At 43.7% G+C, this 12,734-nt stretch overlaps 1 protein-coding gene across 1 annotated transcript in view; it reads left to right on the top strand.

The window, feature by feature from the left end:
- Window positions 1–8,413: 8,413 nt before the first annotated feature.
- The window catches only part of MBOAT2 (membrane bound O-acyltransferase domain containing 2), a 102,331-nt gene continuing 98,010 nt past the window's right edge, over window positions 8,414–12,734 (top strand). Inside the window, exon 1 of the mRNA XM_065928559.1 lies at window positions 8,414–8,584. Within this exon, the coding sequence (XP_065784631.1) occupies window positions 8,492–8,584 (93 nt within the window). The 5' untranslated portion in view covers window positions 8,414–8,491. The remainder of the gene's footprint in view (window positions 8,585–12,734) is intronic.

Raw genomic sequence — 12,734 nt, 5'->3', positions numbered from 1 at the left:
TTTTAACTGCTTTCTCAGCTAAATATCTAGGGACCAGTAGCTGAATATATTTTACATGAAGAGGAATGGAGTAGCTTTATGCAATAAGATCAAGTTCCTGGCTCCTGTCCTAGAATAATGTAAGATCATTTCATTGGTTACCAGTTGGATGCTAACCAAAGAAAGATAAATATTTGTGGATTCAGAGATAGTATTTAAAGAAATACTGTAGAGAAGGATGAAGTCTAATGCTACCTGGAATTTTAAAAATCATCAATCAGAGTAATCATTTTTAAATGCATCACAATGTAATATGGCAAATTATAAATTATACATTCATTTGCTTAGTTCTTACCCATGAAATTCTTACATAAATTACTGTTTGTCTTTTTTTCATCCTTTTCCTTCTGTGTAGGTTGTAAAGGCTCAGAATAGACACTGACAGCTGAAAAAAATAATATAACTTACCATAATATGTTCCAGCCTCTAAGAAGATGAAAAAGTTTAAACCTAGCTGTCATTTATTTTTGTAAGTATAGAGCTCTATTAATGCTTTCAGGTGAGATAGGCCAGGACTGTCGTAAATCATCTAAGTTAATGTCTTTACACTCCAAATCTTAGCCCTTAGTGTTCCCCACCCCCCAGCCCCTATTTGGAGGCAGAAGCTAAACCAGCCTTTGTTTCTAATCTCCACTTCTACTTTGTATATTGTGTCTATGGTAAATGTGACCATATACTGTAAGGTCAGTTATTCCTAAAATAATAATGGTGCAGAGGATGATGGTGATGGAGGTGATGATGGTTAGTATTTATTGAGAGCTTACAATGTTATAAGTATTAAGTGTTTTATGTGCATAAAGTTATTTGAATGGCATAAATCATTATTATTCCTATTTTATAGATGAGAAGATTGAGGCTCAGGGAGGTTAAAAAATCTTGCCCAGTATAAATTAAGTAACAACTAGGCTTCAAATTCAGATATGCAGATGATACCACTCTAAAGGCAGAAAGTGAAGAGTAATTAAAGAACCTCTTGATGAAGGTGAAAGAGGAGGATGAAAAAGCTGGCTTAAAACTCAACATTAAAAAACTAAGATGGCATCTGGCTATCACTTAATGGCAAATAGATGGGGGAAAAGTGACAGATTTTATTTTCTTGGGCTCCAAAGTCACTGCGGACAGTGACTGCAGCCGTTAAATTGAGACACTTGTTCCTTGAAAGGAAAGCTATGACAAACCTAGACAACATACTAAAAAGCAAGGACATCACTTTGTAGACAAAGGTCTGTACAGTCAAACTATGGTTTTTCTAGTAGTCATGTATGGATGTGAAAGCTGAACCATAAAGAAGGCTGAGTGCTGAAGAATTGATGCCTTTGAACTGTGGTGTTGGAGAAGACTCTTGAGGGTCCCTTGGACAGCAAGGAGATCAAAACAGTTAATCCTAAAGGAAATCAACCCTGAAAATTCATTGGAAGGACTGTTGCTGAAGCTGAAGCTCCAATACTTTGCTTCCCTAATGTGAAAGGCCAACGCATTGGAAAAGATCCTGATACTGGGAAAGATTGAAGGCAAAATAAGAAGGGAGTGACAGAGGATGAGATGGTTAGATAGCAACATTGACTCAGTGGACATGCATTTGAACAAACTCCAGGAGATAGTGGAGGATAGAGGAGCTTGGCATGCTACAAACCGTGAGGTTGAAAAGAGTTGGATACGACTTAGTCACTGAACAGCAACAACAGGCTTCAAACTCAGGCAACCTGATTCCATGGCCAATTTCTTTACCTGGTGCTTTCTATAATCCTACCTTCCTAATGCCTCAACAAAACTAGGGGTGATATCTCAAATGAAGAATCTGAGAAAGGGGCTTCCGTTGAGGTTATTTCCCCCTGATTTACATTCTTGTTTTGGATATGGCAACGCATTATTTATAAATTTAGTAATACAATTGATTTAAACTACCTTGGAACCATTTGGCATCTCTTTCATTACGTCTTTCCCTTAATTTTAATGTGTTGTGATTTTCATAAGAACTATCATGTGATAGACAGTATTTTAAGCCTAGGTCAGAATTTACATACAAAAACCTAAATAAGAGAGAATAACTATTGGCTTTCAAACGGAAAATAAGTGAAAAGATAATTTGATGAAATAGAAACCAGGCCATAATCTTTTTATAAGGATGTTAATTAGCAGGTGAAGTTGAAGTCACTCAGCTGTGTCTGACTCTTGCGACCCCATGGACCCCTGCCAGGCTCCTCTGTCCATGAACTTTTCCAGGCAAGAATCCTGGAGTGGGTTGCCATTTCATTCTCCTCCTTAGCAGGTATACCACATGTTTAACCAGAGGAGTCACCTGTCCAGGAGAGCAAGTCATTTTGGCCAGGGGACAGGGCTAGGTGTGGTAACCAGAGTTCACACATGGACATGATCGCATTCCTAATTCCTCACCACTTAGGGCTCTAGCATTGGTATTGTAAGCCATGGACAAAGCCCAGCATCTGGAAAATGACAACAATATGGAAAGGATTTAAGGAGAAAACAATACATGCTTTTCAACACTCATGCAGAGTGAAACTTGCTGAAAGTGACAGGCTTCTGAGGGGCCACACAGAATTCTTTGGTGGGCTGGAAACTCACCAAAAGTTTTCTTTTTGTCCCAGAGCCAGGGACAGAAGAGGTGAGGAAGCAACTCACGCTCTAACAGCCAGATCAGACTATTTAGAAGAGTAGTCAACATCTCTATTTGACATGTCTCTGGTTAGAGACTTCAACATATTTAAGGAAGGGAACTTTTCTTATAATTACAGACAAGCTGAAATAACCTGAACTATTAGGCAGAACTGAGAAAATAAGTCCTTCTTAGCCTATGTGTTACCCCAAGTAGAGGCAACAGTACAGCTAGCAGTGATGGTGATGAAAGCTGTCGTGGGTATTTTGACTTACATTTAAGATGTTTCATAATTTGGACACAAATGCTATTACGCAAACACGGGAGTCTGTACTCTGTTTTTCTGTGCCTAAGCATCAGAGGGTTTCAGATGGTGTCATTATAGTAAATAAGCACTAAGGGGGTACTCTTTTAATTGAGATGATTCATTGATGTAACAATAGAAAAGCCAAATGAATCTATGAGGGAAATATTTCCCCAAGATCCACAGACACAACACAGAAATCATCACAGATCCTTGAGAATCACAGACATTGTTGAGAAAAAAGCTGATTAGAGATGCAGTAACTTATAGGTAGTTATGAAACCAATTAAACAACTGGAAGGCCATGCAGTTCTCCAGTTGATAACAGGAGTTTGGCTTGTATCCCTTAGTCAAACAAAACTAGACTGAATGGCTCAGAGAGACAGAAAAAAATTCTAAAAATTCTTGGGAGTCATAATTTCAGAAGGAACCATTGAAATTATTTAGTTTTTTAATCTCTTAATGTATAGACAGTGAAACTGAAGATAAGAGGTTTGTTTGTTGTTAAAGGTCTTCTTAGAGCCAGTAAACAGCTGTGCCAGGACAATAGCTCCAGGCAAATCTCCTAATCTCTACTGTTTTCTGTGCTTGTTACCTTTGGTTCAGTTTATTTTTTGATGTCCTAACTGAAGCATGTATGTCTTAAAGAGTGACTTTATGAATTTCATGTTTTGGTCTCAAGCTAGGGTTAGCTTGTTGTTGTCGTTAAGTCATGTCTGACTCTTTGCGACCCCATGGATTACGGTACTCCAGGCTTCCCTGTCTTTCACTATCTCCTGGAACTTGCTCAGATTCATATCCATTGAGTTAGTGATGCCATCCAACTGTCACCCCCTTCTCCTCCTGACCTCAATCTCTCCCAGCATCAGGGTCTTTTTCAATGAGTCAGTTCTTTGCACCAGTTGGCCCAAGTACTGGAGCTTCAGCTTCAGCATCAGTCCTTCCAGTGAATATTCAGGGTTGATTTCCTTTACAATTGGCTGGTTTGATCTACATGCTGTTCAAGGGACTCTCAAGAGTCTTCTCCAGCACCATGGTTCAAAAATATCAACTAACGGCTAGCTTATAAGTGCCTAAAGATGCCAGTTGGTTACCTGGGGCTTTTATTATGCATGTGGTCCAATGCCCTTCATCAGAGTTATCCCAAGATATAAGAGCAGAGAATAGACAAAATAAATGCCTTGCGAACTCAAATTTCATACACATACCATTTTTATTTATTATTATTTTTTTAGTTCTACCACTTTATTGCTACCATCCCATCTCCCTCCACCCTCGTGCACACGTGCTCAGTCATGTAACCCTATGGACTGCAGCCTGCCAGGCTCCTCTGTCCATGGACTTTTCCAGGCAAGAATACTGGAGTGGGTTGCCATTTCCTTCTCCAGCATACCATTTTTATGAAACAAAAACAGCTTGGCAAATTATTCATTTCTTCTGAGTGGTTTATTCAGTTAAAAATAAGTTGGGAAGGGAAACCTTCAGTTTTGCAATCTTCAATTACCATAGCCAATTTAGTGGGGGAGACCTAGGTAGCCAGGATGAGAACTTGGGTAGATGGTCATTTTATTATATGTGAACTCTTAACGCTCTCACAATTTGGTCTAAGTAATTTTTGTTAAAACGTGCTTGCTACATTGAAAGCTCTTTCCTGCTAGTTATCATTTCTCATACTAATATTACTAATATCTTAAAAAATAATTAACCTATTATTAATTTTACACTGATACTTCGCTGCTGTGTGGGCTTTTCTCTAGTTGCGGCGAGTAGGGGCAACTCTCAGGCATAGAACCTGTGTCTCCTGCACTGGTGGGCATAACAATCCATATTTAAGGCACAGAGATTTAAGACAGATTTCTCAAGTTCACAGCTGTTTGGTGCAAAAATCAGGATAAAATGTTTGGGGTTAAAATATACGCACTAACATTATATATACAATAGATAACTAAGAAGGACCTACTGTTGGAGAAGGAAATGGCAACCCACTCCATTATTCTTGCCTGGAGAATCCCATGGACAGAGGAGCCTGGTGGGCTCAATCCATAGGGTCGCAAAGAGTCAGACATGGCTGAAGTGACTTAGCACAATAACCTACTGTATAGCACAGGGAACTATACTCAATATCTTGTAATAACCTATAATGGAAGAGAATGTAAAAAAAGGAATATGTATTTATATATATACATGTATTGGAGAAGGAAATGGCAACCCACTCCAGTATTCTTGCCTGGGAAATCCCATGGACGGAGAAGCCTGGTAGGCTATGGTCCATGGGGTCGCAAAGAGTTGGACATGACTGAGTGATTTCACTCAGTCCATATAATGGAAGAGAATGCAAAAAAAGGAATATATATTTATATATATACATGTATAACTGAGTCATATTGTTGTACACCTGAAGCTAACACAATGTTGTAACTCAACTATATTTCAATGAAAAAAAAATGTCAGGACTAAAGTTCAGGTCTTTTTACTTTCAACCAAGTTTCTTTCTCCTGGATGAGTTCTTTTCATTCTAACATTAAAAAAAGGATCTTGTTTTGTATTTTTCTTATAACAATTCACTGTTTTATGAATACAAATGACTGTTTCTTGTTTTGATTATAAGCACCATTTACTCTTTATAGCATGTTTCACCCCACAGTTCACAAAGATAGCAAGTACTCAGTAAATGTCTGTTTTTAAGATCAAGTACGTGACTTTTATAAGATGAATGTTATCTGAGTTAGGACAGTGAGGCATTGTATTTAATGAATTCAATTCTTTCCCCCATCATCACAGTTTAAAAAGAGCTTCAGGTCTAATTAGTAGATACTGGTCAAAAGGCCTGCATCAAATTTATGCTATCATCACTGAGTTATTAGCTTGAAATATGGGCTTTACTTCCTTCATTAAAAACATGAGGTGCAGTACTTTTACTATGAGAAAAATAGTCTCTATTTTCAGAATCATATCTCTTGGATGGTTATGAACATTTCTTAAGTCTTAGTATATACCAAGCACAGTCTGAGTTCTTAGGTACGCTTTTGTAACTTTATAACTCAGAGCTGGTGCCATATTATGCTTTTAAATATGAAGAAACTGAACCTTAGGTTAAGTAACTTGCCCAAGGTCTTGCAGCTAACAAAACACAGAGACAGATTAAAAACCTAGGTGGGTGTGACTCCCAAACGAAGTTGCTAATACTCTACTGTACTATACCTATAGCTCTGACACAATTATAACACGATATTGACACAGCTAAACTTACCAGTTGGACAATATTTTCCCCACTGCAGTTATTAAGTTAATTTCATGCAGTCACCTCAAAGAGTGAACTCTGTTCTGTCATGTCCTACTAAAATAAAAATTCAGTCTAAGGAAACTCTTTTTTGTAGACATTAGTTATTCTAGACCTGAGGTTGTATCTTTATGCTACTTTAGGTATCCAATGTGAACTTTTTAAGTTTTTAAAATAGTATTTCAAGTTTTCCTTCAGTTTGTATGCTTAGCCACCTGTATGCTTTTTCTACACTTCCCCAAAGTGGAGGAAGGGAAAAACAGAAAATTTTCTGAGATTAACAGAGGGCTCCATATCATTGGGATAAAATGTTTGAATGCACAGCCCACTGAACAGACTTGGTTTCTAACTGATTACAGCTCCCCATGGAGAAGAAAGGCCCTGGCTTTTTTTTATTCTCTGAATCTCTTGTTCAGTTTGGTTGTTAGGATTAAGTTAAGCAAGCAAAGATGGTTAGGCAGGAAGCGATTGAATCAATTAGTCCAACCGCCTCCTTTTCAGAGAGACCACTAAGTTCCAGGAAAATTGATGATTTACTGAAGCCTGTGTATACAAATCTGTGCTGTCTCACCATCCCGAGAGTCTACAATAGCTATCAAGTAAATGGCACGCTTGACAGTAGGTGAGAATTTCTGGGCTGGGTTTAAGAGCGAAGAGGAAGAGGGTGTAGTATTTAAGAAAAACTCCTAAGGCCCATTTCTTGGATCCCAATCCAGCCTCGGCTATTTATTCACAGTGCTGTCTTGGGCAAGTTACTTCTCTGTGACTCCATTTCTTTAGTTGAGGGTGTTAACTAAACTAACTATAAACTAAACTACCGTTTAGTTAACGGCACCACCCTCACGTGGTTGGTGTGGGGATTAAGTGAGCTACACCTTTAAAACAGCAATGAAAGCATTATGAAGGCGTGCGGTTGAAGTCTAACGAATCATTGTTTCTACGAAAAATTTCAGACGCTTAGATCTTCCCATTGTGAGCTCTCCCATGCTCTATCCTGGCATTCCTCAGCGTTTTGAAACCTTCTAAACAAAGTCGATACCTGCATTTTCGAAGAACTCAAATGGTTCACGTTTATGAAATACTGAACAAACAGATACACATTACACACACCAGCACACATCGAACGCACGTGTTAACAGCACAATAGAAAGAGTCTGGGGGAGCAGGTGCTTCAGGGGTTATTAAGAAATGGGGAGAAACAGCGTTCGATCCGAGCAAGGCGGTCCTGGGATGTGGATACTGGCAGTTAAGGACACACACAGGCCGCAGGCACGGGTGACAACCGCGTCCCTCCCTGGGGCTGGGCGCGATCACGGCGTCGAAGGGGACCAGTCTCACCCCGCCAGGCCCAGGTGACCGAAAACTGGCCCCAAGTTTGTTTTTTTTTTTTCACAGCAATCGTGTGATGCTGGCTATGGGACAGGGAGGCCTGGCGTGCTGCAGTCCATGGGGTCGCAGAGAGTCGGACACGACTGAACAGCAATCCTGAAGACAAAGGCACTTCTTATCTAGGTCACCATTTTGGGGGGTCTGTGGCCCTCCTCCTCCTCCCAGCCCCCCCGCCCCCCCCCCCGGCTTTGTCCCCAACTTCCCCCAGCGCTGGTTCGACGGCGCCCCGCACGTCCGCCCGCCTTTGTCCGGCGGCCGCCCGGCTCCCCTTTGTTGTCCACCGCTGCTCCTGGAGAGGGGTGGGCTGGCCGCTGCGTTTGAGGAGAAGGAAGGAGGAGGCGCTGGGGCGGGGGGGGAGCGGGGAGAGGAGGCGGAGAAGCCCGCACCCGAGGCGGGAGGCCTGCCCGCGAGCCGTCCGCCAGCCGCAGCCGGACAACCCCTGGTTCTCCCCACGCCAGACTCCGGGTCCCCGGGGGGCCCGGGATGGGGGCGGAGCGCCGCGCGGCCGGCGGGCCCTGATTGGCTGCGGGCGTCGAGGCGCCGCGCCGCGATTGGGCCGCGGGGCTGTCTGGCGCGAGGGCGCGCGAGGTGGGGAGGGGGCGGCTGGAAGCTGCTGGAAGTCAGGGGGCGGGGCGCGCGCGGGCGGCCCCGGGGGGCGCGGGGGGGACGACACGAGGGCGCGGCCGCGGGCCAGAGGGCGGGGGCGCCGAAGGAGGGCCGAGCGGGTGGCCGCCCCCCCGGCCCCGCCCCGGCCCCGCCCCGCGCGCTCCGACCGCGGGCGGCCAGCGGGGCGGGCGGGCGCGCCGGCTGTATCCCCATCCTCTCGGGCGCGCACGAGCGGCTCGGGCGGAGCGGCAGGCCGGCCATGGCCACCACCAGCACCGCCAGCACCACCAGCACCACGGGCTCCACCCTGCTGCAGCCCCTCAGCAACGCCGTTCGGCTGCCCATCGACCAGGTCGGTACCCAAGGCGGCCCCGCTGGCCCCGCGCCGCCCCCTCCGCGCGGGAGCCGGGGCGCGGGGGCTGGGGCGCGAGCCCCCCCGAAGGGAGGGGCGGCCCTGCTTGTTATTGTCCTCGCGTAGCCAGGCGCCGACTGCACACCCCCCCGCCCAGCTGCCCACCCTGCCCCCACCTCTCCGGGGCAGCCTGGGGGTGGGGGGCGCGCGCAGGGCCCCCGACGTGCGCGCGTGCATGCTTGGCCCCGGCTCTCCGCCTGGGCAGCGCCCGACCCCGGCGGGCAGTCGGCGATCGAAGCCCCGAGCGGCTTCCAGTGCGTGGTGGGCACGGGTGTAGACAGTGCGTGGAAAGGCTGGCTTTGCGGGAGCCCGGGGTGTCTGTGCCCTGCGCGCGTGGCACCCGACGTTCCGCCGGGGGGTGTAAAAAGGATGGATGTGCCTAGGTGGAGGGCGCGCTTGGACGCGCCGTGGTGTGGCCTGGAGGAGGCCAGCTCCGGGGTCGGCCACTGGCCCTTGGGGACAATTGGCGTTGAAGTGCGGCTTATTCGAGGAGACCCCCTTTTGGCGGGGGGGGCGGGGCGGGAAGACAGAGGTTCTGCAGAAAAGTCAAAGTGAGTTTAATGACCAGCGTTTCCAGCGGAGAAAGTGGCAACATTGTAGACGGGAGACACCCTACCCCGCTCCCGAAAAGCATTTGACACAGTATAGGGGAAGATTTGACATTTCAGTCCTCACTTGGGAGTTTGCAAGGAAGGCCTAAAGGGTTACTGAGAAAGAAACAGTCTTGAGATGGGAAAAGCAGCGCCATTTTTTTATTCAGAAAAGAAAGTTTGGGAGTTGTCAAGAGTGATATTTAGGGCAGTTGGGGGCTCAGAGACCATTGCTTTAGCCCCAGGCTAGAGGTAGTTCGCTGAAAATTTTGCTTCAGATTGCTTCAAGTGGACCTGATCTAGAAGTGTTTGCACTTTACAGGGGATCCTGGGTCACTGTCCTCTTGAACGTGTCGCTGTCATTGATGTCATCAGGGATTTCATTTCTAATACAGGATTCCTCTGTGTTCAGACTCCGTTTCATAGCAGCAAGAGGGGACATTATCCCGTGCTTAACGTGACACTTGGTACTTTGTGCTTCACTGTTGGAAAAGTAAAACAGAATTATGTCCAATGAGTATAGAAAAATTCTGTCTCTGTTCAGATAACTGAATTCCTTATATTTCAGTCATAACTGTTGGTTCTTAGTGAATACTATCCCCCATACATCTTTTTTAAAAATTAAAGATTTTACGTTATGTTGGAGCGTAGTTGACTTACAATGTCGTGTTAATATCAGATGTACAGCAAAGTGATTTGGTTATATATATGCAAATATCTATTCTTTTTCAGATTCTTTTCCCATGTAGGTTATTACAGACTGTGGAGTAGCGTTCCCTGTGCTGTACTGTAGGTTCTTATTGATTATGTTTTCTATAGAATAATGTTTATAAGTTTCTCCCAAACTCTTAACCCCGTACATCTTCAATGAAAGTTAGAATATGAATCTTGCTAATAGATTCAGGTGCTGATAGTGAAATTCATTGCATGTTGTAAGAAAGTAGTCTTCTCTGTTTATTAATAAACCGACAAGAACTCAGGGTTTTTTGTCTTCTCAGTCCTGTGGAGAATTCTCACTTTCCTGCGGTGGAGCACAGTGTATACCTTTTAGTGTATTACAACCCCCTTGACTTAAGTAGGTGGCAGCTAGGATATCAGCAAATGCGGGTAGGTATCCGTTTTTTGAAAAAAATGTTTTGCCATTGAAAGCAAGAAAGATAGGCCTATAGCTTTTCACTTGATTTAGGGATCAGGATTGTGTTCTTTTTCCTCCCTCTATCTGTTTCTCTCTCTCCGTATCATGATGACATATTTTCTCTGCTGTGCTAATGCCTTTTAGTTTTTATAATGCTTGTAACTTTAAAAGTGATTTGATGTAATGAAATTATTTAAAAAAAATCTCAGCAATCAGGAGCAAGTTCATTTCGGTCCTGACATAAAGCAGGAGAATCAAGGGATGGTGACAGGACTTAAAATTTTGACTTTCCTCCTTTATCATCTACAGGTATTTTTTCTTTTTTTGTTGATTTACTTTCAGCTGCGCTGGGTCTTCATTGCTCTGCATGGGCTTTCTCTAGTTGCAGCAGGCTGGACCACTCTTCTTGGTGGTGCGCCAGCTACTCATGCTGTGGCCTCTTGTTGCAGTGCTTGGGGTCAGTAGTTGTGGCTCATGGGCTTAGCTGCTCCGCTGCACGTGGAATCTTCCTTAGTCGGGATCGAACCCACGTCTGCTACATTGGCTGCTGAATTCTTAACCACTGCCGCCACCAGCGAAGTCCTCCACAGCTTTTGATTTTGTACTTTGAACACCTTCATTCTCTGGAGACTACTCTGAATTTGCATAGCCAGTTGTATTTTGGGTTGTTTTTTTTCTTAGCAAGTCTTAATATTGGTTTAATACAAGGCTTAACTTTTTATGGTGATAATACACTGTTTTTCTGAAGCACCGAAGAATTAAATTTTTTTTTTTGCTGATAAAGCACTTGGAATAACTAAAAACTCATTTAGTAAGACTAGATAAGTAGTCATTGAGCCACTATTTTGAAGTTGAACAAAACAGAAATTAAATTTGGTAACATGTAAATAATCGGGTCCCAGTTGAGAGAAAGCCTAAGAATTAGTTGTAATCAAATAGTGTGATTCAACCGGAGAAAGACAACTCAGGAAATGAAAATGTAAAAATATAACTTCTTAATATGTTAATTTGGTATGTGCTAATTTACAGTATTTTGAAAAATTAGGAAATTATAAAAGCAGTTATTTGAGGTCAGAGGATGAGAAGGACCTTAGAGCCAGAAAATAGCTTTTTATGATAGAGTATGAAATTTCGGAAATGATAGAGATTATGTATGGGATATAAGAATGCACGTTGCAGGATCATGTAGGTGAGAAAGGAGGAAATATGTTGCGCTGAGGCCAGGCAAAGAAAAGGAGCAGAGTTACGGCTTGACTGAGACTCCTGAGAGTTCCAGAGACACCTTGAGGGAACCGTAGTGTTTGTTCAGTAGGTCTTACATTTAAATATTGATAAATACGACTGAGTGACTGAACTGAACTGAAACATATAAATCTGGTATTGAGTGAGGTTCCGTGATGCTCTAAGATGGGAAATATCTAGCATCTGATGTTTTCCCTTTCCAGGCATTGCATTCCAGCCGACTTTATTTCTAGGGCGGTTTGTTATCACTAAAGGGATCTGTGAGGATATTTGGGCTAAGGTGGGGAGACAGGGGCCAAACGTGTTACTGAGAAAACATCAGATGTCATTGAACAGAGTTGTATTCTTTATTATTTGCTGAGAATTTTTAAATGGTGAATTTTTAAAAAGCCCCAACATGAATACCAAACAGGAGACAGTAATTATGTGTCCAGATCAACCTTTTTTTTAAGAGCGTTCTTTTTTTTTTTTTAATCAGATCGAGGGATTCTCTAGCCTTTTTCTTCTTCCCTCTCTTTACCCTTCCTTTTAAACCATTTTTCTTCTTTTTTTCCCTTGATGCTGGAATTACAGTGAGGTTGAAGTAAGTTTCCCTGGTGATGTGATGTCCAGGATGGCATACTTGGTCTCATGCGACAGGGCTGTTCGGGACAGGGTCTTTGTTTTAGAGATGAGGTGCTGAACTTTCTGGGGCAAGGAGAGGGGCGGGAGGGAGACTCAAGATATTTTGAAAGGTTTGGAGGAAGGAGAAATAAGGCCCAGTGGTTGTGACAGGTTCTGCAAAGTCAGGTAATAATCGTCATGGGTAAAACCTGACAGTTGACACACCTCTTTTACATTCTTTGTATCATTCTCCTCCATCCTCGCAACACCTTGTAAAGTCAGATAAAATTCCAGGCCTGAACTATTTTAGCTTCAGGTGTGTATGAATGTGGGGTTTCCCTGGTGGCTCAGTGGTAAAGAACCCGCCTGCCAATGCAGGAGACTTGGGGTCCATCCCTGAGTCGGAAGGATCCTCTGGAGGAGGAAATGGTAACCCACTCCAGTATTCTTGCCTGGAAAATTCCATGGACAGAGGAGCCTGGAGGGCTACAGTCACTTGGGTCACAAAAGAGTTGGACAC

The sequence above is a fragment of the Muntiacus reevesi genome, chromosome 3 (assembly GCF_963930625.1).
Source record: "Muntiacus reevesi chromosome 3, mMunRee1.1, whole genome shotgun sequence".
Classification (NCBI taxonomy): Eukaryota; Metazoa; Chordata; class Mammalia; order Artiodactyla; family Cervidae; genus Muntiacus; species Muntiacus reevesi.
This window is presented reverse-complemented; position numbering and strand designations above follow the sequence as displayed.